Here is a 27,627-nt window from a genome sequence, read left to right as displayed (position 1 = left end):
GAGAAGAAGGCAGATATGACAGGCTTGGTTGACGATGAAGTTCCTCGAGGAAACCTCTCTGGGAAGCATCAGTTTGACATTGATGTAGTTGGTGAGTACTATATATATATATATATATATATATACGTATATACTTGTGCCTTGTGGGTTTCTATATAAACTCCTTTCAAGATGTCATGCAGAAAAGTCTGTTTTCTTCTTCGTTTTAACCAAACTTTTAGCGAGAGAAGATTATGTTTGATATGAGGTTTTATTGTCAGTCTACATGTTCCAAATTTTGGCCATGACTCATGACTGGCATCAGAGCTTGATATGAGGTTTGCGAGCTTGTATGAGGTTTTATTGTCAGTGAACAACTATACGCGTTATTTTCTGTGGTATGTGTTTAGCATGACACTTCTGCCTAAGATGAATCAATTGTGTATGTTTTTTAATATGCAATTTTGTTTATGCGAAGTGGATGATAACCCCATAGAGTAAGTCAGGCTAACTGTTCCGACATGGGTTCTTGGCATACTCTCATGCTCCATTCTTGCCTTCGTCAACAGGTTTTTTGGGTACCGGACGAACCAGGTCTCTATACAATCCATCTCAGCACAAATTCTTGTCCTCCCTCTGGGAAAGTTGATGGCTGCAACCCTCCCAACTTATAAATTCCGAGTTCCCTTTACAGCACATTTTCGATGAATCTGGGGACTTTCAATCTGAAAGAGCATGTACTGATCACCATATTTGCCAGCTGCAGATCAAGTGGTGTCTATGCTATGCACATTGTCACAAGTGTTCTGGCTTTTTACAGAAGGAATCTGCATATTGCTTCAGCCTTCTTGTTAGCACTGACCACACAGGTAGATTATAGTTACCATTGCATTGTTCATTTTTTTGTGTGGTAATTTGGCTCCATGTTAGTCAGTAAAATTTGGGTTGATTTATCCATATTTTTCACTCTAAATTGAACAGATGCTTGGGTATGGATGGGCTGGCCTATTCAGAAAATACCTTGTTGACTCTCCTTACATATGGTGGCCGGCAAATTTGGTTCAAGTCTCTCTATTCAGGTATTTCATTGAACTTTCTGTAGTAGTGCTTTTGTTAGAAACATAGATAACTTTTGATCAGCTTCTAGGATATTCAAGAGGAAGTTGCGACAACTATTCCTTGTGTAATTCCAAAAACACTTTTGACTATACCTGTAAAACGCATAAACAGAAACTTTTTTGACAGGGCATTGCATGCATGATAAGGAAAAGAGACCGAAAGGAGGCCTTACAAGGATACAGTTCTTCGTGGTGTTTATATGCAGCTTTGCTTACTACATTGTTCCAACTTACCTTTTCCCCTCCATATCTACTATCTCCATTGTTTACTTGATATGGAAGAAATCCATAACTGTTCAACAGATTGGTTCTGGAGCCCATGGACTTGGCATTGGCTCGTTTGGACTCGATTGGTCTACGGCATGTTGTTGGTTTCTTAGGCACTCCATTGGCTGTGAACTTGACATACTGTATATAGTTTTCATTTATTCAAAGCTTTTCTGGAATCGGAAAAAAACGTATGGTTATTACTTATTAGTTATTACTGATTGATAGCAAATGTTAGTAATCTATGCTCAAGATCTGAAGTTTTTTAATTAATTCGGGTAAAAAATCTCAAGTATCAGATATCCCATTCCACTCGCTCCAATTTATGATGCGTGTTAGTGACGGGCATTCGTGTTCGTACATTTGGGAAGTCTTTGCAACAATCCGGTTTATTGAACATGTAATTAAATCCCATACTGTATACTATTTAGTGCCAAACCACACCCCCAAAACTGTCAATTGTGGGCGACAATGACAAGTTTATTATGTGCAGAATCTCCAAATATACGAATCCCAAAAGTAACTAAATTTAGATGGCTGTGACTTTGTCCATACACTAGAGTTTAATTTAGGCTACAAACCAAATCTTTGGCCACAAAATCAGGTTTTTGAAAGAGCGTTGCCATTTGGACCACATTTTCATTCTTGCTTCCGCGCTGACCAGATCTCCGGTAGACCAGAAACCGACCGACGTGTAGTCAGATCTCACACGTATATAAATGAAGTGGTCAACAAGGTGCAGACAGTCTACGTGATCTGAAACCTTTGGGAGCTTGATGGAGATAAGCTTCATTTTATAAGAAATAGACTGTATCATTGTAAGCTTATGCAGAGAGACAAAGTAAGAAACTAGCAAGAGCATATAAATGGTGCATGCCGAGTTGGAATTGAGAATTAAGGAACTACATTTTGGTAATCTCTGAGGAGAGAAATTTGTGCAGATAGAGGAGAAGGATGACAGTCCTCGAAGGTGAAGACTCTCAATCAACCGTTCCTGGTGGGACAAAGATCGACGTTCATGGTAAGTCTCTCTAGTATAGTTAGTAGACTATATCAGTATATCCGATCTCCACATTGTTTTGCAGAAAAATGACCTAGCCTTGATTGTGCATGGTTATCTTAATTTAAGAATTGGATCCAATAAAACTACGTAACTACCCCGATTATATGTTCTTTCTTTTGCATGTGAGAGGATCGGAAGACAGGAAGTTAATTAATGATGTGATTACATACTTTTTTTGGATACGTATGTGTTTACATACTTTGTTGTCAATATATATGTCAGAATTATTCTACCAAATATACGTTCATGACAAAGTTAATTGATGCATGATAATAATAAGGGCAACGATCGATGACAGATACAGAGAAGGCGAGTATAAGGGTACTCTTTAATTTTTACTTGAAGTGCATTCTTCGATGGTATATATAGCAAATATAGCTAGAACAACTAGTTATCTCGTTCCAACTAGTAAATTCTGCCAACAGGATGTGTAAATTAAACTTCTAAACGGGTCAAGATGAGGTCTCAAATATTTTCTTCCAGCAAAAACAAATCGATCTTTAGCTAGTCTGCACAAGTTCTCTATCGATGGTAACTCAACTTTTTTTTATATTAGGGCTAGCCCTTCACTGCATGAACCCACACCAAATTCATTCAGTTTTAGCCTGAATACATCCATGTTGAAATGAGCACCTGCGAATTCAAGGCTTCCCTTTTTACTCCGATCCACTACATATAGGCTAGGGCATCCTCCCATTTTCTGATCCAATAATCAATTTTTACTAACTAACCACAATTACTGTACCTACGTACGTACTAAGACCAAGGGATCGGACTACAACCAACTTAATGTTTATAAACTAAGACCATCCTCATGGGAAAGAAACGAAACGCAATGGATTTGACGGCTCGGCGAATACAAGATCAACAACGGCGTCCACAATAAGAAGCATGGCTGAAAGGCCAATATGAAAGGGAAAATTCTGTTCTGCGCGGCTGTATGCCATGCATACAGAAAAACACAATTCACTCACACACATAACCCATCGTGCATTTCACGTGCTCCCCTAATCAATGTCTGTAAAACCTGTTGTATGCTGTACATGTATGTACAGCAGACAAACCCGTATAAAAGCCCAATATGAAATGCAAGAATAAATTTTCTTCCCGAAACTTATACTTTTGAAAATTACCCGAAAAAGAAAATAAAAACTGTTAAAATACGAATACGAATGTTTTAACCTGTAATTTTACCGAGTTCATCGATCATGGCTGATAGGTATATAAATAATATAATGCAGTTTTGAACATAGTGATCACCAGTTTTGTGAATCTGTTTCAGATGAAGAGTTCAACGACAGCCCGATTGAGCAAGTCAGGCTAACAGTTCCGATCACCGACGACCCTTCAGTTCCCGCCTTAACATTTCGTACGTGGGTTTTAGGGCTTTTATCATGCTGCACTCTTGCGTTTGTGAACCAGTTCTTCGCTTACCGCCAAAACCAGCTCTTCATATCTTCAGTCTCAGCCCAAATCCTCGTCCTCCCTATCGGAAAACTGATGGCTTCAACTCTCCCAACAAAAAAGTTCCAACTTTTGGGATGGACATTTTCGTTCAACCCCGGACCTTTCAACTTAAAAGAGCATGTGTTGATCACCATCTTTGCGAATTCTGGATCAAATAGTGTTTATGCAGTTAACATTATCACTATTGTGATGGCTTTCTACCACAGGGCCCTGCATCCTATGGCAGCCTTCTTGTTAGCACAAACCACACAAGTAAGGGTTTTTTTGTCTCCCATTTTCTTTTGATCAATGTTTGTATTGTGCTTCTGAGTTAGTTCATTCAAGCGTTGTTTGTTCATGTTTTGAATGCTTATATTTGAACTTTCAGATGCTTGGATATGGCTGGGCTGGGTTGTTCAGAAAGTACCTTGTTGATTCCCCTTTTATGTGGTGGCCTGACAATCTGGTTCAGGTCTCTCTTTTCAGGTATTGTTCCCAGTCTCATTTTATGTATCATACTGAAGCTGTTGCAAGTTAGATCGTAGAATTCACCTCTGCTAAAAAGTGACTGACGAAAGTGCGAAACTAACTGGCAGAGGGAAGAAAAGAAGCTCGAGGTTTTAGTCGTTTTACATGTGTTAGTGAAACATTTTGATTTTGGGTATGACATTACTAATAGAGTGATATTTGATAGCACAGACCAGTTCTATCATTTTTACGTTTGACCACTGTGTACCATGTAAAAAGGACTAATTGGCATTGAGTGGAGAAAGCGATCAATTTCTAACATATCAGTTAGCAGCTGATTGAGACATTATTGGAATTTCTTTTATTCAATCGAATAAATTTGAGATTTGGATAGTTGTCAACAAACTTATATATTGCAATGACAGGGCCCTTCATGAATGGGAAATGAGACCAAAGGGAGGGCGTACTAGGCTGCAGTACTTCAGCTTAGTTTTTGTTTGCAGCTTCGCTTACTACATTATTCCAGGTTATTTCTTCCCCTCCATAGGTGCTCTCTCCTTTGTTTGTTGGATATGGAAGGACTCCGTCACCGCCCAAATTATTGGTTCCGGCCTCAACGGCCTTGGCATTGGCTCGTTTGGCCTTGATTGGTCGACTGTTGCTAGCTTCTTGAAGAGTCCATTAGCCACACCCGGTTTTGTCTTCATGAACATGTTAGCTGGTTTCACTTTCATTTTCTACATCCTTACCCCCATCAATTATTGGTCCAATGTAAAAGATGCTAAGAAGTTTCCCTTCTTTTCATCTCACACTTTTGACTCCACTGGCAAAACCTATAATGTTACCCGAGTTCTGGACCAGAAATCTTTTGATCTTGATCAAAAGGTGTATAACAGTTACAGTAAACTCTATCTCTCTATGTACTTTGCCACTAATTACGGGTGGAACTTTGCTGGTCTGACATCAACTATTTCACATGTTGCACTCTTCCATGGAAAGTAAGTTTCTTTTTTCTTTCTCCTAGTATGGACGGGACTCTTTACTAATTCTGTATCATTCATTTCTCCTAATGCATGGGACGTATTCATGATCAAACAGAGACATCTGGAAAATGTGGAAAAAGACTTCTTCCGCGGCGAAAGATCAGCTTGGGGACATCCACACGCGGTTGATGAGGAAGAACTACGATGCAGTTCCTCAGTGGTGGTTTCACATCATGCTTGTTTCAATGGTTGCCCTTTCCATCTTTGTTTGTGAAGGATTTGGGAAACAGCTCCAACTTCCATGGTGGGGAGTCTTACTGGCTTGTGCCATTGCACTAACTTTTACCTTACCCATTGGCATTATTCAAGCCACAACAAACATAGTATGTTCGTGTTCATGTAACTATATGTTATAAATGTTCACCATAATTGCAATTCATAACGTGGTGATATCTGTTTCGCACGTTTTACAGCAACCGGGACTCAATGTGATAACAGAGTTGGTCATTGGGTATCTTTATCCTGGAAAGCCTCTAGCCAATGTGGCTTTCAAAACCTATGGCTATATCAGCATGTCACAGGCACTCATGTTTCTCGGTGACTTCAAGTTAGGTCACTATATGAAGATCCCTCCCAAGTCCATGTTTATTGTGCAGGTAAATTAATGGTATTATCAAGTTAATAATTGTTCATGTTGTTTGTATATCTAGCTGATATATCATTGTTATGCATATCCATTACTTCAGTTAGCTGGAACATTGGCAGCTTCAAGTGTCTATTTCGGCACATCCTGGTGGCTTTTAACAACTGTAAAGAACATCTGTGATCCATTAGCTCTGCCACCGGGAAGTCCATGGACATGTCCTAGTGACGAGGTGTTCTACAATGCCTCAATCATTTGGGGAGTCATAGGCCCTCGCAGAATGTTTACCAAGGAGGGAAACTACCCAGAGATGAACTGGTTTTTCCTCGTTGGTTTACTTGCACCTATACCAGGTTGGCTCCTTTCGCGCAAATTCCCCAAGCAAGAGTGGTTAAAGCTCATAAACATGCCTATCATCATTGGAACCACAGCACTCATGCCACCAGCTAGAGCAGTCCACTACTTGATGTGGTTCGCAGTTGGAATTTTCTTTAGCTTCTATGTTTATCGACAGCACAGGGCGTGGTGGGCTAGACATAACTACATCCTATCAGCTGCTTTGGATGCCGGTGTGGCCTTCACCGGAGTTCTTGTGTATTTCACCCTTCAGAGTAAGGGTATTGGCGGTCCACAATGGTGGGGTCAGGACAGTACTGATCATTGTCCATTGGCTAAGTGCCCTACAGCTCCAGGAATAGAGGTCGCAGGCTGTCCAGTTTTTTGACAAAACTTCAGAGTTAGCTGCTGGTAAACTTCATTAGTTCATCGAATCGTAGCCCAGTTCAAGTAGAATAGTGTTTGTTGATGCTGGTTATCGTCGTGCAGCAATAGCAGACTGGTAAACATAAATTGTTTTTGAATCATTAATAAATTTCAGTAATAAATTTTCTGATTTTCATACAATCGCAGGTAGTGTTTGAATCGTGCTTTGTTACAGATAAGAGTAGCATACAGATGTACATTCCCAGTTTCTTTGACAAATGACTACAATAATGTTAGCCAAAATGTATAATGTACTTTTCTAAGACCCTATATCACCAGTAATCCCTGCAGGAACAAGAACCATTTTTGAAACAATGGAACCGATTTCTATCACGCACAACTATCTCTCTGTCAGCAATTTCTGATACTAGTTTTAAAGCAGCATGACAGTCCTCACAAACGCGAAGATTCTTCATAATTCGAATTGGTGTTCCAGGCTTCGTTTTGATCAGCCCAAACACCAGTGCTAATTTCTCACTATGGCGATTGAGAAATTTCTCCTTTTCATCCTCTTCCATGTCTAGTAGAACAACTGAAGTATTGGGCACATAACCCTTCATCTTCATTGTTTCAAGTAGCTTCTCCCACTTTTGGATGATCTCCTCGGCTTGAGGATGGGTTTCATCCCCAGCAACAAACTCATGGACCACTCCATCTACTGTGATTGAACTCCACCCAGGCGTCTTCTTCACCCCTCGATCCCTCATTAGCCTTCTCACTCTCGTCACATCCTCCCACCGTTGTGCCTCCGCATAAATGTTTGATAAGACAACATAGTATCCATCGTTCAGTGGATCCAGTTCAGCAAGGTGCTTTGTTGCTACTTCAGCCAGTTCAATGTTTCTGTGAACTTTGCATCCACCAAGGAGAGCTCCCCACACAACACCATTAGGTTTGATAGGCATGTTCATGATAAGCTCGTGAGCCTCATGAAGGAGCCCTGCCCGGCTTAAGAGATCAACCATACAACCATAATGCTCAATTTTTGGAACTATACCATAATCTGCAGTCATACTGGCAAAGAACTCACGACCCTTATCGACAAACCCCATGTGGCTACAAGCATGCAATAATCCAACAAAAGTCACATGATTTGGCTCCATCCCTCTCTCAATCATGTCTGAGAAAAGCCTCAAAGCTTCCTCAGCCTGCCCATGCATGGCTAAGCCCGAAATCATAGCCGACCACGACACAACCGTTCGCTCTTTCATCCCATCAAAAACCCTACGAGCATCCTCCAGACACCCACATTTGGCATACATCTCAATCAGCGTATTACAAATCCAAACATTTCTCCTAAACCCACTCCGGCTCGAGAACTCATGAACTCTCCTTCCCAAATCCAAGTCACCCAAATCAGCACACGCCGAAAGAACCGCCCCTACAGTCACCTCATTCGCCCTCACACCCGCCTCCTCCATCTCCAAAAACACACGAACGGCCTCCTTAGGCTTCCCGCTCTGCGCAAACCCCGAAATCATCAGCGTCCATGACCTCACGTTTCTCTCCTTCATCCCCGAAAACAGCCCATAAGCCTCCTCCATATCACCTCTCTTCACCAACAGAGTCATCATTATGTTCCACGTCACAACATCTCTCTGCGGCATTCTGTCGAACATCTTCCGTGCATCCCAAGTCTCCCCACATAACGCATACAGATTCAGAATCATGTTCACCAAAAACAGATTGGACCGAAACCCAAGCTTCTCAACGAAGCAATGCAGCACTCTGCCGGTGTTAAAATCCACCAAGCGAGTGCACGCCTTTAGAACGAAAGAGAGGGTGAAATGATCAGGAGCTACATTGAAGCAATGCAGCTGGTGGAAGAGGAGCAATGCATCAGCGGGGTTTTCGCCTTCGGCGAAGGCTTTGAGGCAGGAATTCCAGGCGGTGATCTCGGGGTTTTGGAGGTGGTGGAAGAGTTTGTGGGCGTAGGAGAAGGAGGGAGTGAGGGAGCAAGCGAAGGCGATCCGGGTGAGGGGGAGGGAAGAGAGGGGGGTGTTGGTTTTGATGAGATGGGCATGGAGTTGTTTGAGCTCAAATGGGGAGGTGAAGGTGTGGAGAAGATGATGATGATGATGAGGGAGATGGAGGGAAGTGAGTGCTGAAAGCATTTCAAACTCTTTGTGGTTTTGAATTCTGAAGGTTTGGGCTTTTGGCTTTTTTTAAGGACTACTTTGTTCAAAACGACGCCGTAAAGGCAGCTTTGAATAACATCAAAGACATTTTGACTCAGAAACCTTGCACCAGTTACTTAGTTTGCGACATTTCAAAATTGTGTTCGGTTCTACAACTGAAACGCTCGAGGCGGCAAAGATACTAATCGAGTTCATAACTTTTTTGAAGTATGAGGTGAACAATGTAATCCAGTTTTTACATCTCGGAAAAAAATTCCCAGAAACAAAGGAGATTGAGGTCAGTCTATCGGATTTCTTGGACCAGTTGTGCTTGTCCTCTGATGCCCAGGAGGAAGCTATAAATGCCTAGTTTACTTGAAGAGCTCTGGGTTCAGCCAATCCCTGTTACGTCAGATTTCAATCAGTATTCTAAACAGGAAAATTAAGAGAATCGTGAGAATAAGAACAGGTATGATGTTGTATTGCACTTACTTGCTAATGTCATCAAGGTGATCGTCAAAATCAACAACATCCTGCCATTTTTCAGTTGAAATGTGATCCAGTAGAACAGCATTTGCGGAGGGCTCCTTGATCGTCAACTGATTTCCATCTGATCCAACTAACTTCCAAATCCTAGATGCATCTTTTGTGTAAAGCTGATTTTTTTTTTCCATGAAACAGAAAATATTAGAAATATATAAGCTGAAACTTATTACAAGGGAGCATTTCCATGACTGATAATGACCGAAATTTATGTCTATATAAAAAAGGTACAGAAGATTAAGCTTATACAGGAGATGGATGAGAATGGGTAAAAGATAGCTTCAACATGCATAATCGGGAAGAGCAACTGCGCGTCAGATTTCTCAACTTGAATAAACTAAATGTCAGTTAAAACATGTTTGATTTTCTAAGATCAGCTTACTAAACTAATCATCATCAAACAGACAAACTGAAAGGCAGACACAGAAAGTTTAGGATCAGAGGGTTTGAAGAGGATGTTCAAACAGGGATGATTTAATTAGTTGGCTTGTTAATAACAAACACTATTACCCTCTTTTCAGATACATGCAACACAATCTATGTTGCAAACTCCTGAGAGTAGAATTCGAACACCACAACACTAAACCAAGGTCCATGAATAGGGATCTTATATCATTGCATACGGAACCTAGTAGCAAACCTTGAAAGTAGTTTTAAACTGGAAAGTACAAAAAAGGTGCTTGTTACCATTGCCTAATTTAGTAATAGCTTACAAGTACAAGACAAGAAAACAAAAGGGTATCTTCTTGGCATCTTAATTATGATTAATAATATGAAATGTACAGCATCCATATGGGCGTTAGAGAAGCGGATCGAGTTTGATCACTAAATTAACTTTTTGCGACTGATATATGACTACATGAGCTCAGACAAAGGCCACAAAAAACCCAAACCTATGTATGCTTTTATGTTCTAGGACGTCTTATAAGGCAGGGTATAAGCTAATCTCATATACCCTTTTAGTTGGGCTTGGATTAACATAATATCCAATGTATCTACTTCATAGACAGAATTAAGCTCTCTGAGTTCCTCTCTATCATTACAACTCACTGACCAGAGAGCCACACCTCCATCCACAATTCGAATCGCTAAAGATGTCCAAAACATTTTCCTGCGGTTACTATCACATAATTCAATTATCTTCTCGACCCCAATAATCCACTTCAACGATTCAGTGGCAGTTATAAATATCCACTGTCACTACAAACCCTAGTTACACTTACCACACACGTATCCTCTACATTTTCTTAACTAAACTAAAGTCATACTACAAATAGTACATAATTGAAAACAGAATTTAATCAAACAGCGAGCATATAGCGCACTAAGATCAAAGCAAACTATAAACCAACCTGAACCACGGGGCTCCGGTCCTTTGTCTTCGACAAAGCTGCAAGCTTCTTGTTATCTAACTGTAAACACACAAACACAAACACAAACACAAAATAAAACTCCAAATCTCTCGAAACCTAAAAAACTCCGAAAGCTTTCTTGAAATAGACAAAATCACACACTAACTACCAAGAGCACAGCAGCTTGAGGAAGATAGCGATAAATGTGATCACCAACATTCTTGGCTAGGCTGCCAAGCTCATGATCATCAAACCTCTCGTTGGCGTGGAAGTAGCCAACTATGCTCACTCCTTTCTCCGCAAACTGTTCCTCAATCTGAAACAAGACCAATTCAGATTCAAATTTCAATTCACAAAATCGAAAAAGAAATCTAAAAATTTCAAATTGAGTTGAATGGAATGGTGAGAGACTGACGAGGATGAGGGAGATCTCGAGCTGGGGGAGGAGGCCGAGCTGGGAGTGGAAGAGAGGGACGGAGTCGGTGATCTCGACGACGTCGTTTTGGGGGGAGACGCGGCCGAGGAGGATGCCGTTGACGGCGGAGGTCTTGTGCTTCAGAGCGTGGAGGACGAGCTTTATGTACGCGTTCTGCGCGATCTCGTAGCGTAACTCGCCGCCCATGACTCACTTAATCGTCCGAGTTCACGACTCAGTTTGCAGCAACTTCTCTGAAGCAGAGAGAGAGAGAGTCCAGTAATTTTCAGTGTTGTGCTTCTAGGCTTTGTTTTCCACGATTAATAAGCGTCTAGAGAAGTTTTAAATACACCTTTTAATACACAACCCATCTATATTTCTAATAACATTTTACATGAATATCAAATGACCAAATTAATTATTTGTAAAATTTAAGAAAATTAAAAATAAATTAAATAATTAAAAACAGAATATTTATTTTTGAAAATAAGTAAAATATTATTAATTTTCTGAAAAATCTAATTTAGAATCTATTTTGATTGAAAATTAATCCAAACAATCAATTTTTACACTTCAAAAATAGAAAATTCTATTATAAAATTCTGAACAAGATAATTCATGTACAAAAATTCTGATTTTTCATTTTATTAAATTTTACTTCTTACATTCCAAAAACAAAAAGAAGTTCATCTCTTCATTTTTTTTTGTTAATCGAAATACATTGATGATCGACAATATATATATATATATATATATATATATTGAGTATGTGTGTGTATTTAGAGATTTAAGGTGTGTATTTAAAATTTCTCAAGCGTTTAACATAAAAATCAAACAAAATAAATAAATAATAAGTAAATTTTGAGATATTTATAAAAAAATCTAATCTATTAAAACATAAAGTTGTCTGATACCATTTTGTGTAATGATATCAGTCTATTACTACGTTTTTAATTCTAATATTATTATTTTTAATTCTTTACTGATTTATTCGATAAAAAAATGTCGAAAATCATACTTTCAACTAACTTGAAATATAGTGGCATAGTGCCACCATTTCGATTATCAACACATAAGTGATTCTGATAACAAATTTAACATGTAATAATCAAATATCGTAACTACAATATCTTGAGGGAGGTCGCGCTCAAGGTTATTCACCTGAACTAAGTTAGTGTTGATAAGTTATTTCCTAGTTGGCCTTGGTAACCAATTGCTACTTCATCCAACCAGAATTACTTGATCTGAATTTAAAGAGCATGGCTGTAACTCCAACCAGATAAGCCTGTAAAAACTCTTGATTAACTGATCTTGTGTAGAGATCATCATGCAGCACTACCAGCAATCTGTGCTTTGTGATTCATACTATTCTCCAACATATGAATGCTTTTGTACTAAGACTAAAATGCTCATAGAGGAACGGGGACAAGAATGCGACATACGCTATTTCACAGCATCTGGTCACTCTATAATTACAGACGTAGTACACAGAATCATAACAGAAAACAAATACAAAATACAAGGCTTTATACTCAACCAAACACAAATCTTACATAGATAACCAGTTAACATGTGGATCAACATATGTGTCCCTAATCATAGAGGTATTGAAACTAAAGTTTCATCATATACCATTGTATCCAACAAAAACTCACCCCTGCAGTGTTCCTCAAGCATATATGCGCTGCTGCAGACCGTCTTCTCACCTTTACGACATTCTATCTTGACTAGCTCCTTTTCAAACTGTTTGATGACAATGGCATCATTTTCTGTAACGAAACACATATCGTCTCTCCAGCTGATGCGTAAAGGCCGCGAACCAAAGAAATGTTGTAGAGAAATGTTGTAGAGAAATCCTCACTAAATTCAAAGACTTTTATCCATAATCCAATAGCATCACTTTCCTCATATAACTGACTAGAGTGGGACAAGAGGCAGAGGCATCCTCCTAAGTGAACCACCATCTGCATCCATTTACCAACAAAATGGAAGTTTTCCTCATCAACTTGGTCAAAACCAGGAATAGGCATTTGCCGTAACTCTTCACTTACCAAATCAAAAGCATTGATACAGCATACTTCAATCAAACCCCCATCTACATCATAATTAGAGGAGTTAATCCAATGGATTGCTTCATTCAAAAAAACCCCGCAGTGTTCAATCCTCCAGCCAAAATTGGAGAACGACCAATGAGAGGCTTTACGAGTGCTCCAAGAGTTAGCTCTCATTGAGAAGATGAAGATGTTGACATCCACATCCACATATCCTACTGCTGCATCAGAGTATTTATCAGGGAATACTAAAACTAGTTTGTAGTCGTCAGTGGATGACACATAACCAAACCCAAATTTTCCGCAATGCCTCTTACAAACTCCCATTTTTTGTTAATGATGAAAATTTTGGATCAGGTATTTTCCGAAAGAAACCCGTTGATGGGTTCCAGATAGACAAGTCTTCATAGTAATTACCCAGAACTACCAACCCATTGCAAGAAGCCATTACAATTGTGCTCTGCTGCTCAGATGGAAATGAGCAATTTGTGACCCAAATATGGTCTCCAGATAAGTCTTCCAAGCATTGCAGTTGAGAATTCCCGACTAAGGTAGGAGGATTAAATATTGAGGTTTTGTAAACCATGGAGAGGGTGGAGACAAGGACTCTATGACGGAGGGTTCTCTGCTCATTTGCTAGCTGGAGTTGAGATTTGGCAAACTGAGGGTCAAAAATGATAATAGAACGCCACCTTTTCGACACACAGCTGAACCGGATCAAAGATTTGACAGGCAACCGACACATAATCTCCACTACAATGTGTTCAGGGAGATCGAAAACCTCCCCCTCTTCCGACGTTGAACAGATTTCCCAGCCGCAAATAGAAGGGCTGCAACAATCACATTATTAAGACTTAAGTAGGCAAAAACTTTATATTTGCATAGATTATATACTAACTTGCAGCCACAAAAAAAATAGGATTGTTTTCATGCAATAGTAATGAAAAAGTAGAGCAGATTACAGTGCTGCGCCAATGGTAGGTTTCTCTATTAGACCAAGAACAATGCTACTTAATTCTGCAGAATTTGGAGAAGATGGAATGAAAGAGGACATACCGGACTGAGATAGAAAGACTTGCTAGCTCTGACACAGAAGAAGAAGATTAACAACCAGCAGAAAGGTTAATACCTTTTTAAACACACAAGAAAGAAATAATAACCGGATCAACTAATAAATAGAATGATTGCTCACCAAACTTTTAAGTGTTTCTTGCTCACCAAGATGGAAGAGAAGAATAGTGGCTTACTTTTATTTCCTTGCAGTTCAAGAAAAACCGACCAGCTTGGCAGTCAACTTCATAATATCTTAGTGTTAATGAGATCTTTACCCTTGCTGTTTGTTTTTCGTGTGAGTACCAGTTTTTCTGGGCTCAGTTTGGGCTTTGCCTTAATGAAGTTTCTTCATTATTCAAAAAAAAAAAAAAGGAGATCTCTAAGAACCAACCTAGATATCTTTGACTTCTATTGTTCTATATACAGAGCGAGTAAGTATTTCATATATAAGTACAGAGAAATGACAGGATGACCGGAAAGCTAGCATATATGAATAATATGATACATCCAAGGAAATTGAAGCGACTAGTAGAAGACGAAAGGAATATGTGCTAATTTGATTACAGAAGGAGCATATATAACAGTAAATTTTTTAAACAAATGAGAACACTGGTCCAAACAGGACACAGGCCTCCCCTCAATACCTAGAAGCACCAGTCTATTGCACGAAGCCATCACACTGGTGACATTCACCTAGGCCGGGATGTTGAGATTTCTGACCGTCCAATTATCTGCAACATCTGAGGACTGTAAACTTTTTTTGGGGTTGTGAGCTCCTTCATCATTAACAGTACTTCCCCAAACTCGTCAATACTTTGCCGTACTCGGGTTTCAACTCTGTTTTGCAAAGAATTATTGAGGGATTTAAGGAAATGGTTCTCTGGCTTGTATGGACTTCAGGGTAGATCAAACCTTATAGCTATTTACTCAGAAAATGGAAAATCTGAGACCAACTCGACTCCTAGAGTCCTAGTCTCTTAGTTCCAGCCTTTTACTGTTCTTGCAAATGGAATGGTCTCAATTGTTTTTGTTATTTATGCAGCTCAAAACCTTGTCAGATCACATTACATGAATTTCCAAACTCAATTTCTATAAATCGCATTCTAAGGCTTTCAGAGTTAAGCCACAGAAATCAAGTAAGGACAGCAGAGTTTGATCGTCACATCTGGTATTGAGTTGAATGTTGAAACCACAAAATGCAGCATTGTGTAAATAGATATATAAATCAAAGATCCTTACCAATAATCGAATAATGAGCAAAGTACACCAATACGTAGTCAAAAACAGTAGTGGATAGATAGAAGGATAACCACCCTGGAACTTGGCCCGAGTTCTTTTACTTCATACTGGCCAATGTATGAACCTCCAGGCTCCAGATACAGAAGTAACATAGACGCACAACTTAACATGCATTAAAGTTCCAACACAAAGCAGCAATAATGCGTCAATTACATGAGACATTTAATGCAAATAAACATAGGTCTAAATTACGATTAAAATTTCAAGATGATGAATAATGAATAAGAATGTCAGAGAAAGAAAAAGAATAAACTAATACCCCAACAGTCACAGCAACCTAACAAGCCTGCAATATAAAGCAAGACTACAATGGAGTTCCCTGTTCACTCTGAAACTAAACCTTAAACTAAAAGAAATTATATACCATAAGTTCAGACCAACTGATACCCAGGTGTTGTAATAACACCTGGATAGTGAACTAATTATAACTAATGTGAACATCACATGCCCTATTAAACAGATAATTATAACATTAAAGAAAATAACTTAGATCACATACTCTAAGTAGATTGCAATCAACACCATAATACGATACTATAGTCTACAAGATACTAAGTTCAAATAAAACTACAAGATGTCCATAGCAGACACCATATCCTTCAATCTACAAAGTTGTTCTAAGCCATAAAATAGAGAAATTGCCTTAATGAAACTCTTCTGACCACCAAAAGCTCCCATCACAGAAAATCTCTAGTAGTTCCAAGAAAGTGCCTAACCGTGTGCGAGGCAGAAATCTAACGCAACCTGTGTCAAACTTCTATGGCAAGGCTAGCAACAGCATTGAAAGGCCTTCTTACTATCTTGAATAGGGATGAAACTGACTACCCCCCTCTATTTCTATCTTGAATATGGATGGTACCGACTACTGCTACTATATCCCCCCCTTCCATACGCTCCACCAGCTCCACCATAAGTACCACCAGTGCCAGATTCATATCCGCCACCGTAGTTTGAACTTCCATAACTACCACCTCCATAGCCTTCACCACCACCTCGACCGTAGCCACCTAAACCACTTGGACCATAACCGCCACCAAAACCACCACCATAGGGGCCCAAGCGACTGGTGTAGCCAAGGGAAGATTCACCCCTATAGCCACCTAAGCTATTGCTGCCAAAACTTCCATACCCAGTGCCAAATTCCCCATTATCACTACCATAACCATATCCATAACCACCACCACCATATCTACCGCCACCAAGAGCACCTGGTGTCCTATAGGGGCCAGGGCCAAATCCTCCGTCAAAACCACCATAAGAACTGCCATATGGACCATAGCCATCATTGAAAGAACGAGCCCTAGGATTGCTACCATATGTAGAAGCAGGTGGGGGATTTGAGGATTTCTTTGGTTCAGCTTTCTTGATCTCCACCTACAACAAAGCAACTTAGTTAACCTAGGTTATTTCAAAATGGGGCTACTGCGACCACCCTTTCCTCAGTAGATCTATACCTGTAACAACCTCCACCTAAAATTAGTGACAAAATACTAGAGTATACGTGAACAACTAAGCCATAAAGAAAAACAACCATCTAACCATCTTTTTAACAAAACTGAGGAGTGAAAGAACCCATGTTCCATGTCAAAAATAAATCTGTGTACATCCTGGTTACCCGGAGACCATTTAAATAAGCTCACCTGGGTCCCCTCCATATCAACCATGTTTCCTTTAGATAACAATTCATCTACAACTTCCTCACTGTCAAAAATTACAAATCCAAAGCCTCGAGAACGGTTGGTTTCATGATCCCGTATGATCTGGTGTTCCACAACTTCCCCATATTTTGAAAAGAAACTCTTCAACTCCTCTGTACAATTCCACGACGCAAATAAACACATAAATGTGCAGAACAACAAGAACCAAAAAACCAAAAACCTTCTGAGTAGCTAATCCGTAAAAAGAGTAAGCTACAAAACCATACCCTCGGTAACTGCAGACGGAATTCCACCCACAAATATCTTCTTCGTCCTAAAGTCCTTTGATTGCCCTTGGCCTTTAGGAATGGTCCTCTTGATCTCAACCTGCTCAAATTTCACCGTGTCAACAACACCACTCGAAAAAAGTACTCCCATAGTTTAACATTTAAGCAAGTTCACTTAAAAAACAAACAATCCTCAAGAACAACTTCACCTGCTTCCCATTGATCACATGAGTATCCTCGATAACTTTGTCAACGACCAAAGGATCAGCATAGGTGATAAACCCAAAACCCCTTGGAGTACCCGTGAATCTATCCTTCATTATCACAGAGTCCACTATCTCTCCATACTTCCCAAAATGCTTAGTAAATGTAGCTACCATATCATCAACAACAGAAGCATTTCATCACCAAAACCATAACAACACACCAAAAATCCAATAACTAACATCAAAACAGGCTACATAATTCAACAGTGTAACTTCAACTTAGGGATTATTCAATTCAAATATAAAGTACATAATAACATTTATAGAAAGAACCAAAAAAGCTGTGAATTTTGTTGAAACAAAAAAAAAGAGGGCACGTACCATATGTGGTGTCTTTAGCCAATCCACCAATGAAGATCTTACTGCATAATCACAGAGCAATTGTTCAGAATTGTCAGAAAGTTAAAGTTTCAATTTTTAGTTTGATGATTTTCCTATAGATCCAAATTTCGCGGGAATTGAAAAAGAAAAAGGTGAATTGAGAAGGAAGGAGACGGACCCAGGGCTAGCGCCGTCGCCGGAGTGAGGATGACCGCCGTGCGATTTCGAACCCATTGCGGCGATTTTGAGAGGCCGGAATTTGAGCCGGAGAAAATTCGTGGAGGAAAATAAAGCTCCGAGCTTGAGAGAGAGAGAGAGAGAGAGAGTGGAGCAAAATGCAGATTAGGGTTTTTGGGTGGTGAATAGTATAAATTTGTATATCACAATTTCCATATTAACGTGATTCGTCTGTGTGGAATGTCGAATTTACCCACAGAGATTCAGAGACGCTTCTGTAGAGTGTAGACTATTTCACCCTTTTGTGGAGTTTGTTGGGGGGTTCTGTTCCTTTGTTGGGTTCAGTTCTTCAACAAGTATTGAATGAGAAATTTGATTGACACGTACTTGATCATACAACAGTACAACACACTTTTCAAATACAAAAAAAAAAAAAAACAAGCCAAGATGATAATCGGTAAGTGATAGATTTTCTATTGCCTCGAGTTTATTTTTTATTTAGTAACTAAAGAAAATGACTCGTTCATACAAAATGTATGGTTACATTTTTTATATATTAAAATAATTTGTCATACATAACAATTTGTCATACAAAATTTACAGATTTAATTTATTAATTAAAGTTTCAAATATTAAACAAGAGTTAGAATAGTAAATTAAATAATAAAAAATAAAAATAAATTAGATAAATTCCTCCCACTTGCCCACTACCTTTCTTACTTACCTCAGCAACTATTTTCTCACACACATAAGGCGAGTAAAAAAGCTAGTCGTAAGTTAATGTATTAGAAAGTAGAAACTGAATATTGTTTTTGAATGGGTGAAAAAGAAAAACCAGAGTAGAGTAGTTGCATGCTTCACAAAACTTAGCCATATATCATGATTTTCCGCTTAGCTTCTCAAATGCGTGAAGATGAACTTGGTAAAGACAATGTATGTTCTTTATCTTAATTTGCCATAATACATTATTATTACATTTTCTCTGTGGTTTTGTCAACAATGACTTCTATGGTCGATATTGACTAATTGGCCTGGATCTCATCAGAGTGCGGTAGCTGCTTCTTGTTTCGTAAATAGCTTGGAACGTTCCAAGTAAGTTCATGTGTAATTGCATAAGAGATTACAATATTGGCTTTTGTGTTTGGCGAACTAATATTCTTGGGAGTTTGAAAATCATTGATTCTATACCAAACAAAAAACTTATCTTTAGTCACTATTTAAAATATAAGGCATGTTTGTTACATGAGATATGCTTGGACTGACGGTCTTATTTTCTTACGTGGGACTTATCTCATGTTTGGGAACACTTTGGGCTATTTTTTTTGGGACTCCGAAACACCAAAAACTCTCCCAACATGATCTACGATAATGACACCAAAAAGCATGACCTTATGTAAGCCTCGTTCTCACTACGCCCCAATTCATCGACTTCAACCTTACGTCGTAGCTCTCAAGCTTATCGTCACGGTCTAAGAACACGTCGCCCCCTGTGTTGCCGCCTTCAAACTTTCGTCTTCGTCGTCGCTTCCTCTCGCCATCCATCAATATTTTGCTCTCATTCCTCATGTTCTTCTCCTACACTTTTCCATTATCTACTGGTCATCTCCATCAGGTACGGAATTAGGACATGAATGGGTTTGAAAATTGTGATAAGAGATTTAGTCAATGAAAAGGCACCAATTGCAGGAAGTAGAGGTTCGTTTGGTCGGGTTTGTGTTGTTCTTGTCTGCTTTTGATTCAATTGCGTTATATGGATGCTTGGCTTGTGGGGTTTTTTTTCCTAGTGGTAGCGCATTGATGGTCGTAGTTGGATTAAACCGAGATTGGTCACTGATTTTGCAGGTTTTTGATCAAGAACAATAGACTGATTCAATAGAAATTTAGTTTCTTCCTAGGTGCCTCCCTGTCTTTGTCCACCACCAAGATCAATCTCTATCTCTCCATTCCACATTTCCTCATGTATTTTTGTTCTCTCTGTAATCTGTGTTTTTTGTTGCAAGATATGCAATTTCAGGTGTAGTAATATTGATGGTGAGTGTTGGTGATACCAAACATGGGTTAAGGCTTACATAACATAAGCCTAGCTTCTAGAAGGCTAGATTCAGGAAGAAAATAAGATGGGGTACAATAGTCCCCGTACCAAACGTCTCCATAGAGTTGAGACTTCCTCATAATTTCATATAATTGGATCAAATTTCGTGCAAGAACCTTTAAGGGGTCAATAAGGCAGTTATCATCAAGGCAAATTAGATAGTTTAACGTAGTCACTCCTTAATTTTAATGGTGCCAATAGGTTTGGTGTTGTGTTGTAATTGGAAGTTGGGAATCACATTAGTTGAGAAAAGAGACTTTGGAACTCATGGTAAAAGATTAAGTACTATAGTAATGTCGATAATCCGATATATGGCTTAAAATCCACACCATCACACTATTACTCTATAATTGTGAACCGGTCTATGTATTTTTCTTATTCTATCAAACTCTATTCTTATGATCGTAACCGTTGTATGTTCTTATGATTAGAAGAATTGACATTCAAGTGTATAGTTGGTATAGATAATGATATTTCATTCTCTCATTAGTAATAACGCCTGTACAACTTTTTACAATTCACTATACTGGGTTCGTTTTTGATTGCAGTTTCCTCTCTTGGAAATGTTGTGCAGTTTTCAATAAAAAAGAGGAACCTTAATGGTGAAGTTTAGGCTTTTGAGGGTTACCAGATGGTATTTTCCATTTGACTTTCCTCTGGTGCAAGTTGGTTTTGGCTTTGATCGTAACCCTGTGGTCTGGGGTTGGCATTCACATGCTTGCTGCATTTTTGACACAAACGTTTACTCTGAAGTATCAACAATGGAAATAACCTAGTTCTTTGTGTGAAACTGTGAATGAGTACTATCAGAGCTAAGAAAGCAAACATACTACCACAATGATTCTTCCAGAGCTGATACATACTTCGAAGATGGAGATTCAATATGCAAAGGACACATGGGGCGTTTTGTTACACACATTGTAAATGGTAACACTATTGCAATAAATTATTCGACACATAGCTCAATGTATCAACAATAATTCATGTAATTTTCATTCAATACATTGTCAATGATCGCAGCACACGTTTATGGCATCTGAACTCAATGGTGTTAAACGAAATCCACACCCATTTAATATCGGCCTATGTTGCATCTATGAATTCAAAAAACACACAAAATCACTTTTAAAATAGCTTTTGTCATGATTCATATCCATTCAAATATATTCATTTTAGTGTTCAGACGTGAACATTTAAACGTAAATATAGCTGCTTATCTGAATTAGGTTCGACCGATTAGATGCCAACACTAGTTCATTGCGTGATATGCCGATCGCGAGTTTGTGACATAAGAACGACACAGGCACCCCCTATACGCCGCTAACCCATCGAAAAGCAACATCGTGAATGACCTCAGAGTGAGAAGTCCAGTTGCAAAACCCTAAAACCCCAACACAAAACTCCACTTCTATCATCTAGCACACTCATAGAGTCATAGTGCCTTTATATGTAATTACACAACATCTTCATCTCTTTAAACAAAAAGATTAAAGTCATAAAACCCATCCCTCTCACGGCCGTCACTGTTCCTCTTTTCCTCTCTTGCCCTCTCTGCCCCTCTCTGTCCCCAACACCAAATCAAAATCATGATCTCAAGGTTTTCCATGTAGGCACCCCCCTCAAAATTTCCACCCTAAATTAAAAAAAAAAATTCTTGAAACTTTTGGATTGTTAATATAAATAGAGGGTCCATTTATTATTTCAGCTGCCTCTCAATTCTCCAAGTCTCTTAAAACAAAAAACACACGCACAAAAAACACTGTCTCTCTCTCTCTTTCCTCTTGTTCTCTCTCTCTCTCTGTAAACACAATATGAGCGGCGGTGTGGCTACTAGGGTTTCAATCCCAGACAATGTAAAGAGCACGATCCAAAACATCAGAGAGATCACTAAGAAGCTTCACAGCGACGATGAAATCTACGCTGTGCTCAAGGAGTGCTCTATGGATCCAAATGAGACTGCCCAGAAGCTCATGTATTTAGGTATACATATATATATATATATACATACATACTACTCTCTCTCTCTAATATATTTGTTTTCTCTGTTTTGCATTAGGGTTAGGGTTGATGTGTCTTTATGGGTTTGTGTTTTTGGGTATTGGGGTTTGTTGGTTTTGCTTCATTGATCGGTTGGTTGTTCTGGGTTTTGGTTTTTCTTTGATGGGTTTTTGTGTGTTTTGATGGGATTTTGAGATTTAAGTGAAAGTTGAAAGCTTTATGATGATTTTGGGTAAAGGTGGAGTCCTTGGTTTTGTTTTTGTTTGTTTGTTTGTTGTGAAAAGTGTGTGGAGGGTTTAGAGTTTGATTTATTACGCTAATTTGGGTACTAAGAGTTTAGCTTAAGGGTTTAGGTGATACAAGTTTAGTTTTTTACTGCAAGAATGGGGTGAAGTAGGCTGTCTCCTCATTATCAAATGATGAAGCTTTCTGGTTTTTACAAGAATGCAAAGCTTTAACCGGCATAGTCTAAGCTTAAGATGCTGATTCTGGTGATGTGGAGCTGTAATTCTGTTTTTATGCATAAATGAGTATGCTCTATGTCTAAGTTGTTTGCGGTGTCTAATGATTATGGATTTCATCTAGCAATTTCTTCATCGCAGACGTTTATGTTTTATCTAAGAAATGCATAGTCTAAAACTTGAGAAAATTAGTATCATTTGGATTTGCTTATTGTCAGCTTGTAAACAAATGAGACATATTTCTCAATTTGTTGTCTGTCAACTAAGGATTTGTTATTTTGTTCATCTCTTTGTTGTGTACATGTTCATGCATATTCCATCCTACACTTTGTAACTTCATACATATCATGTCATGTAATTACTGGAACTTATGAGCACATCCTCTGGCTTGGCAGATACATTTCATGAGGTAAAAAAGAGACGTGATCGGAAAAAGGAGGTAAATTCTCCACTCTTTAATAAATTGGACGAGGGTTTGACATCTTTATGGTGCAAGTGATGTTACAATCTTATGCTAGATGGTACTGAGTATATAGAATTATTTATCTCCATTGAAAATGTTTTTTGATATGAATATGTGGGAATATACTGGTCAGTGAATTGCTTGGGTGTTGTTGGGACTGCACTTTAATTCTGAAATAGCCTGAGAAGCAATTTGATTTCACCTTTCATAATGCAGTGACTAATAAAACATTGTTCTATTTCATGGTTACCTATTCTATTAAGAGTACTAAAATAGATTCTAATTGTACACAGATCTTGCTTTGATCAAACCATCTCCGTTGTCCTGGTTGATGATACTTGCTTTGGTGTTCATCTCTGTGGGCCTAATTGAAAACTTCTTACTTAGTCTATAATTCAATGCTGTTACTTTTGCAGAGCTTGAAAGGTAGAGCATCTGAAGAATCGAGGACAGCACCAGGGGGGCATAGGCGAATGGTTAGGGGTGGCGGCCAGGGGAATTCTTCTGGTACTTTTCAACCACCTTTCTGATATAGGAATTCCTTCTGCTTTTTCATATATTTATTGGTTAAGTATTAATTAGCTTCTGATTTTACATATGAACTTTTTAGATGCTGGTGGTGGGAGAAATTCTTCTGCTCGGAGGGAAAATGGAGGTGGTCATGTTCCAGATGAAGGTTCTCTATCTTCTTTTATGTCAGTTCAGCAGAAAACTAAAAACAATGCTGCGGTTCCAAGCACAAAGTAAGCTAACACTTATTCATTCATGGCTTTGAATCTATGAAGAAAACACTTTCTGTGCTACGCTTTTAATCTATAATTTATATCCCTGTTTTTAGAGCTTCAATTGGCGTTCCAAATGGGGTTAAAAGCATGTCCAATGGGACTGCTAGTCCTGTTCCTGCTCCAAAATCCTCTGCTGGTGTTGATGCAAACAAGCTGGGAGCTACAGCACCGCGGTATGCTGTTGTTGTGGCATCTACACCTGTTGGCCTAAAGGATCAACACAAGGCCCCAACACCAACATCTGAGCAGCTTTTGAATTCTGCTACTTCTGCAGCTGATACTGGTGTTTGCTCATCTGCTTCAGATCCTATACCAATTCCTATAAAAGAAAACAAAGACGTTTCTAGTGACCCTATTGTCTTAGAGTCGTCGAAGAGGGCAGATGTTGCCTCCAAATCTAATAATAACGTGATCAAAGAAAAGACTCAAAGTAACAATGCAAAGGCAATTGTAAAGAATCATCAATCTAAGTCGTCAGAACCCCCTTCCTCAATTCATGATGGTTCTAGGGCCATTCTGCTTCCTAATTCTGATGGAGAATCACAGCCAGAGTCCACTGATGCTTCAAAAGGTACTGTAACCATGTCAGTTTAAATTTTTGTTTTTACCCTCGTGCTAAAAGCATAAAACATGTATGTAGAGGGCCCCAAAACTTTCTTCATTGTGTCTAAGATCCATCAACTGTTGCCCTAGATTGTTTCTCATTAAATCAAGTTTTGGGATTGTGTTTTTCACTTATGTCAGTGAATGATGATTTTGTCTTTATACCAGTGTCTGATATACTGTTGTGGAATTCAATATTATATGTCATTGGCTATTACTGTTTGTGCCTTGAACTTTTCAGCAGTTCTGTTAGTATATTCATTTTGGTGATGTTTATGAAACAGTGGCCGCACCGGAAGTTCAAACCATTGCTGTTGAAGCTTCTTTACCGTTGCCACTTGACTCAAGTCAGTCAGATATCAAGCTCGTTACTTTTCCTAATCATATCAAGGTCCCTGAATCTTTAAGAAATGCATTGACTTTTGGAAGTATTAATTCTACTTTTGGAACAACTGTCGGCTCTGTTAACGGTACGAGTGGCAATGGTTCTACGGGTGGTGTAGAATCTTCTCAGGATACTGATGAAGCTGCTAAGGAGCCTTCTCCTAGGTTAGTGAATATTTTCTCTTGGTGGGTTATCTTTTAGTGATAGTTTGATATATGAATTCCGTCTTTCTTTGAGTTGCCTGCTGAAAAATTGAAAACACGAGCATAAAGAAGATATTCATCTTGGTTGCCTTTTATTAATGAGCACTTTATAATTTTGCATATTCATCGTGCTATATGTTTTTTTTCCTGTGGGTACAGCAATGTAAGTGTAGCTTCATCTGTTCAAGGAGATCTTTCAGAGACTCCACTGCCTTCAGCTAATGTCCTTGAAAAGTTACAACCATCTGAGGGTAATGTCTCTTCAATACCTGACTCAGACTCCAAAAGTGAACTTTTGAAGCAGGGTTTGCAGTTGCCTCCGGAAGTTCCACATAGCCTCACTGCTCTTAATGGCCCCAGCTATAATTTTGGTTTTTTGCCACCCATGCTTGGAAGCCAGGTTCTACAAGTGGAAGGACAAGATAATCAGGCACATGAAGCACCTCGAAGTTCAAACTTTGTAAGCCTGCTAACCAAGTCTAAAGTTGTATATTTCACTTTTTTGTTTTGTTTTTCCACTTTTTCGAGTTGCTATTAATCAGTTCTTTATTTTTATGTTCCAGTTTGATGAATTAATTGCTGGCTTTCTTTGTTATGAAAGCTCAGTCTTTCCATCTATTATAGTATTGAGTATTGACACATACAGCCTTTGTCACCATATTTCCACCGTATTGTCAGAAATGACTGTAATGACTTGTATTTTTTAAATCTCATATACTGATATTTAGTGGAGCTTCTACCAAATAATAAATGCGAAAGTTATAGAGCTGTGAGCTGCAGGTATATTATCCAATGATATTCAATAATGATCCTATACTCTCTGAAATTTTAGTTCTCACTAAAATTAAAATTGAAGATTTTGTGCTTTTTGTTTAGCATATTGAAATTAGTTGTGTTTGTAATATTTTGAGCTTGAGGAGAATATATCTGTTGCTGATGCATGCTTATGTTCTCTGCATTTCACATTGTAGGGTGGAAATTCTGTTGGTGTTCCCAGCCCAAATACGACCCCACCCCTGCCAAGCTCCATAGCTGCAACTCCACAGATTCCTGTTTTCAGACACGCATATCCCGCTAATTATTTCCCATATGGCTATATGCCGCCATATTATCTGCCACCAATGCACCAGTTCTTAAGCCCCAATGGCTATCCTCCACAGGCTTCAGCATACTTACCACCAACAGCACCAGCTGCTGCTGGGATTAAATTTCCTCCTCCGCAGTTGAAGGCAGGGAGCAATGCTGCCAATCCAGCCCAGTATAACATTCAATCTGGTGGCTCATTCATAACCACCCCTACTGGTTATGCTCCTGGTCCAGCAGTTACATCTGGAAGCTCAGTTGGTAACACTGAAGATCTTGGAGCATCTCAAATGAAAGGAAGTCATATTTACACTACAGGACAGCTGGTTGGTCTTGATTTCTCATCTGTAATCTGAGTTTTTATTACCATGATCTTTCGATAGAGTTGATATAATTGAATTTGGAATATGCTTCATTTCCTCTGCTGTTCTCCAGCATCCTGTCACATTTAGTTTGTGTTTTATAGTTATTGTTAGGCCACTCATAAAACTTCCTTTATGTTTTTGCAGACCGAGGGTCAAACTGTTTGGTTTCACACTCCTGGACAAGATATCAGTTCCCTGTACAACCTCCCTCAAGGCCAACGTTTTGCGTTCTCACCTGTCCATGCGGGCCATGGTGCCATGACTGGAATATTTCCACCTGGGCAGACAATGGCTTCTCCAACATATCTGCAACAATCCCAGGCAGTGGCTGGAGCTGCTGAGACCATAGGACCTCCGCCTGCTGCTTATCAACAGCCTCAACATGCACAGATGAATTGGAACAGTAGCTTTTGATTTACGTAAACTTCTTTATGAGGATTGAACGCAAAACGCACTGGGGATCTGATATCTGGTTTGTTCTCAGTGTAAATATGAAATGCTGGCCAGAAAATTTTGGGAAGTCATCCTTTTGTGGTAGGGAATGGGCAGTGCTGACCATCTAAAGTTGGAAAATAGGTTTGAGATCTCCATTATTGTCTAGCGTTTTTCCTCATTTGTGTTTTGAGAAAGTCTTGGTGGGAAATGAGTTTTTAGCTTTGAACTAGTGATTTATTAAGGTGTCATAGGAAACTAAGAGAGGATCATAGAGTAGGTGGGATTTTTTTACCAATTTTTCCTTTCTGATATCTCATCTGTATATTATGATATTATCATAGCAAGCATGATGGATCATACGGTTGTAATTGGTATAATGAGAATTGGCATTTTGTGTCGTTTCATTTCCTTGGAAGATCTGTTTTATGTTCAAGCTTTATGTATTCTTGATATACTAATGGGTAATGATGAATTCCTGGTTAATCAGAATATCTTGCAGACGATATA

General features: G+C 38.9%; 6 protein-coding genes across 9 annotated transcripts in view; 2 read left to right on the top strand and 4 right to left on the bottom strand.

The window, feature by feature from the left end:
- The first annotated feature begins 15 nt into the window (after positions 1 to 15).
- On the top strand, positions 16 to 6,691 carry LOC126786171 (oligopeptide transporter 1-like). Of its 2 annotated transcripts, none has more exons than XM_050511913.1 (7): positions 16 to 91; positions 3,710 to 4,146; positions 4,262 to 4,359; positions 4,767 to 5,339; positions 5,440 to 5,707; positions 5,798 to 5,980; positions 6,071 to 6,691. In XM_050511913.1, exons 1-7 carry the CDS (start codon positions 16 to 18, stop codon positions 6,689 to 6,691), a joined length of 2,256 nt encoding a protein of 751 aa, XP_050367870.1. The 2 variants fall into 2 exon arrangements, with proteins under 2 accessions (XP_050367870.1, XP_050367871.1); XM_050511914.1 differs by lacking the exon at positions 16 to 91 and adding an exon at positions 2,319 to 2,354 and having other exon boundaries at positions 3,691 to 4,146.
- Positions 6,692 to 6,882: 191 nt separating this feature from the next.
- LOC126786085 (pentatricopeptide repeat-containing protein At5g66520-like) lies at positions 6,883 to 8,850 on the bottom strand. The gene has a single exon (XM_050511796.1). It carries the CDS (start codon positions 8,841 to 8,843, stop codon positions 7,002 to 7,004), a length of 1,842 nt encoding a protein of 613 aa, XP_050367753.1. The 5' UTR covers positions 8,844 to 8,850; the 3' UTR covers positions 6,883 to 7,001.
- Positions 8,851 to 8,970: 120 nt separating this feature from the next.
- LOC126786086 (ER membrane protein complex subunit 8/9 homolog) lies at positions 8,971 to 11,460 on the bottom strand. The gene is made up of 5 exons (XM_050511797.1): positions 11,157 to 11,460; positions 10,911 to 11,057; positions 10,742 to 10,801; positions 9,339 to 9,502; positions 8,971 to 9,248 (listed from the first exon to the last, which is right to left on the bottom strand). Exons 1-5 carry the CDS (start codon positions 11,361 to 11,363, stop codon positions 9,218 to 9,220), a joined length of 609 nt encoding a protein of 202 aa, XP_050367754.1. The 5' UTR covers positions 11,364 to 11,460; the 3' UTR covers positions 8,971 to 9,217.
- Positions 11,461 to 12,883: 1,423 nt separating this feature from the next.
- Positions 12,884 to 13,534, bottom strand: LOC126787544 (F-box/kelch-repeat protein At3g06240-like). The gene has a single exon (XM_050513407.1). It carries the CDS (start codon positions 13,532 to 13,534, stop codon positions 12,884 to 12,886), a length of 651 nt encoding a protein of 216 aa, XP_050369364.1.
- Positions 13,535 to 16,006: 2,472 nt separating this feature from the next.
- LOC126788917 (heterogeneous nuclear ribonucleoprotein 1) overlaps positions 16,007 to 27,627 on the bottom strand; it is a 156,219-nt gene continuing 144,598 nt past the window's right edge. For 2 of the 3 annotated variants that reach the window (XM_050514936.1, XM_050514937.1), the window contains exons 2-7: positions 18,249 to 18,388; positions 18,071 to 18,111; positions 17,693 to 17,856; positions 17,484 to 17,583; positions 17,200 to 17,369; positions 16,007 to 16,933 (exon numbers count right to left, since the gene is read on the bottom strand). In XM_050514936.1, coding sequence (XP_050370893.1) covers positions 16,397 to 16,933; positions 17,200 to 17,369; positions 17,484 to 17,583; positions 17,693 to 17,856; positions 18,071 to 18,111; positions 18,249 to 18,304 — 1,068 coding nt within the window. In that variant the 5' untranslated portion in view covers positions 18,305 to 18,388 and the 3' untranslated portion in view covers positions 16,007 to 16,396. Of the gene's footprint in view, positions 16,934 to 17,199; positions 17,370 to 17,483; positions 17,584 to 17,692; positions 17,857 to 18,070; positions 18,112 to 18,248; positions 18,419 to 27,627 lie in introns of those variants that run through there. The other variant, XM_050514935.1, reaches the window with a different exon arrangement.
- On the top strand, positions 22,087 to 27,528 carry LOC126788907 (GBF-interacting protein 1-like). Its single transcript, XM_050514925.1, has 9 exons — positions 22,087 to 22,319; positions 23,194 to 23,237; positions 23,678 to 23,768; positions 23,872 to 24,004; positions 24,100 to 24,617; positions 24,934 to 25,198; positions 25,397 to 25,697; positions 26,209 to 26,646; positions 26,830 to 27,528. Exons 1-9 carry the CDS (start codon positions 22,151 to 22,153, stop codon positions 27,097 to 27,099), a joined length of 2,229 nt encoding a protein of 742 aa, XP_050370882.1. The 5' UTR covers positions 22,087 to 22,150; the 3' UTR covers positions 27,100 to 27,528.

The sequence above is a fragment of the Argentina anserina genome, chromosome 3 (assembly GCF_933775445.1).
Source record: "Argentina anserina chromosome 3, drPotAnse1.1, whole genome shotgun sequence".
NCBI lineage: Eukaryota > Viridiplantae > Streptophyta > Magnoliopsida > Rosales > Rosaceae > Argentina > Argentina anserina.
This window is presented reverse-complemented; position numbering and strand designations above follow the sequence as displayed.

Excerpts from the sequence above, each read along its gene's own strand:
- LOC126786171 (XM_050511913.1), top strand. The coding sequence starts at position 16 with ATGACAGGCTTGGTTGACGATGAAGTTCCTCGAGGAAACCTCTCTGGG. Across the intron at positions 92-3,709 it reads GTTTGACATTGATGTAGTTG|ATGAAGAGTTCAACGACAGC; the intron begins GTGAGTACTATA and ends AATCTGTTTCAG. Across the intron at positions 4,360-4,766 it reads GTTCAGGTCTCTCTTTTCAG|GGCCCTTCATGAATGGGAAA; the intron begins GTATTGTTCCCA and ends TTGCAATGACAG.
- LOC126786085 (XM_050511796.1), bottom strand. The coding sequence starts at position 8,843 with ATGCTTTCAGCACTCACTTCCCTCCATCTCCCTCATCATCATCATCAT.
- LOC126786086 (XM_050511797.1), bottom strand. The coding sequence starts at position 11,363 with ATGGGCGGCGAGTTACGCTACGAGATCGCGCAGAACGCGTACATAAAG. Across the intron at positions 10,802-10,910 it reads CTCAAGCTGCTGTGCTCTTG|TTAGATAACAAGAAGCTTGC; the intron begins GTAGTTAGTGTG and ends GTGTGTTTACAG. Across the intron at positions 9,503-10,741 it reads ACCGGAGCCCCGTGGTTCAG|CTTTACACAAAAGATGCATC; the intron begins GTTGGTTTATAG and ends AAAAAAAATCAG.
- LOC126787544 (XM_050513407.1), bottom strand. The coding sequence starts at position 13,534 with ATGGGAGTTTGTAAGAGGCATTGCGGAAAATTTGGGTTTGGTTATGTG.
- LOC126788907 (XM_050514925.1), top strand. The coding sequence starts at position 22,151 with ATGAGCGGCGGTGTGGCTACTAGGGTTTCAATCCCAGACAATGTAAAG. Across the intron at positions 22,320-23,193 it reads CCAGAAGCTCATGTATTTAG|ATACATTTCATGAGGTAAAA; the intron begins GTATACATATAT and ends CTGGCTTGGCAG. Across the intron at positions 24,618-24,933 it reads GTCCACTGATGCTTCAAAAG|TGGCCGCACCGGAAGTTCAA; the intron begins GTACTGTAACCA and ends TTTATGAAACAG.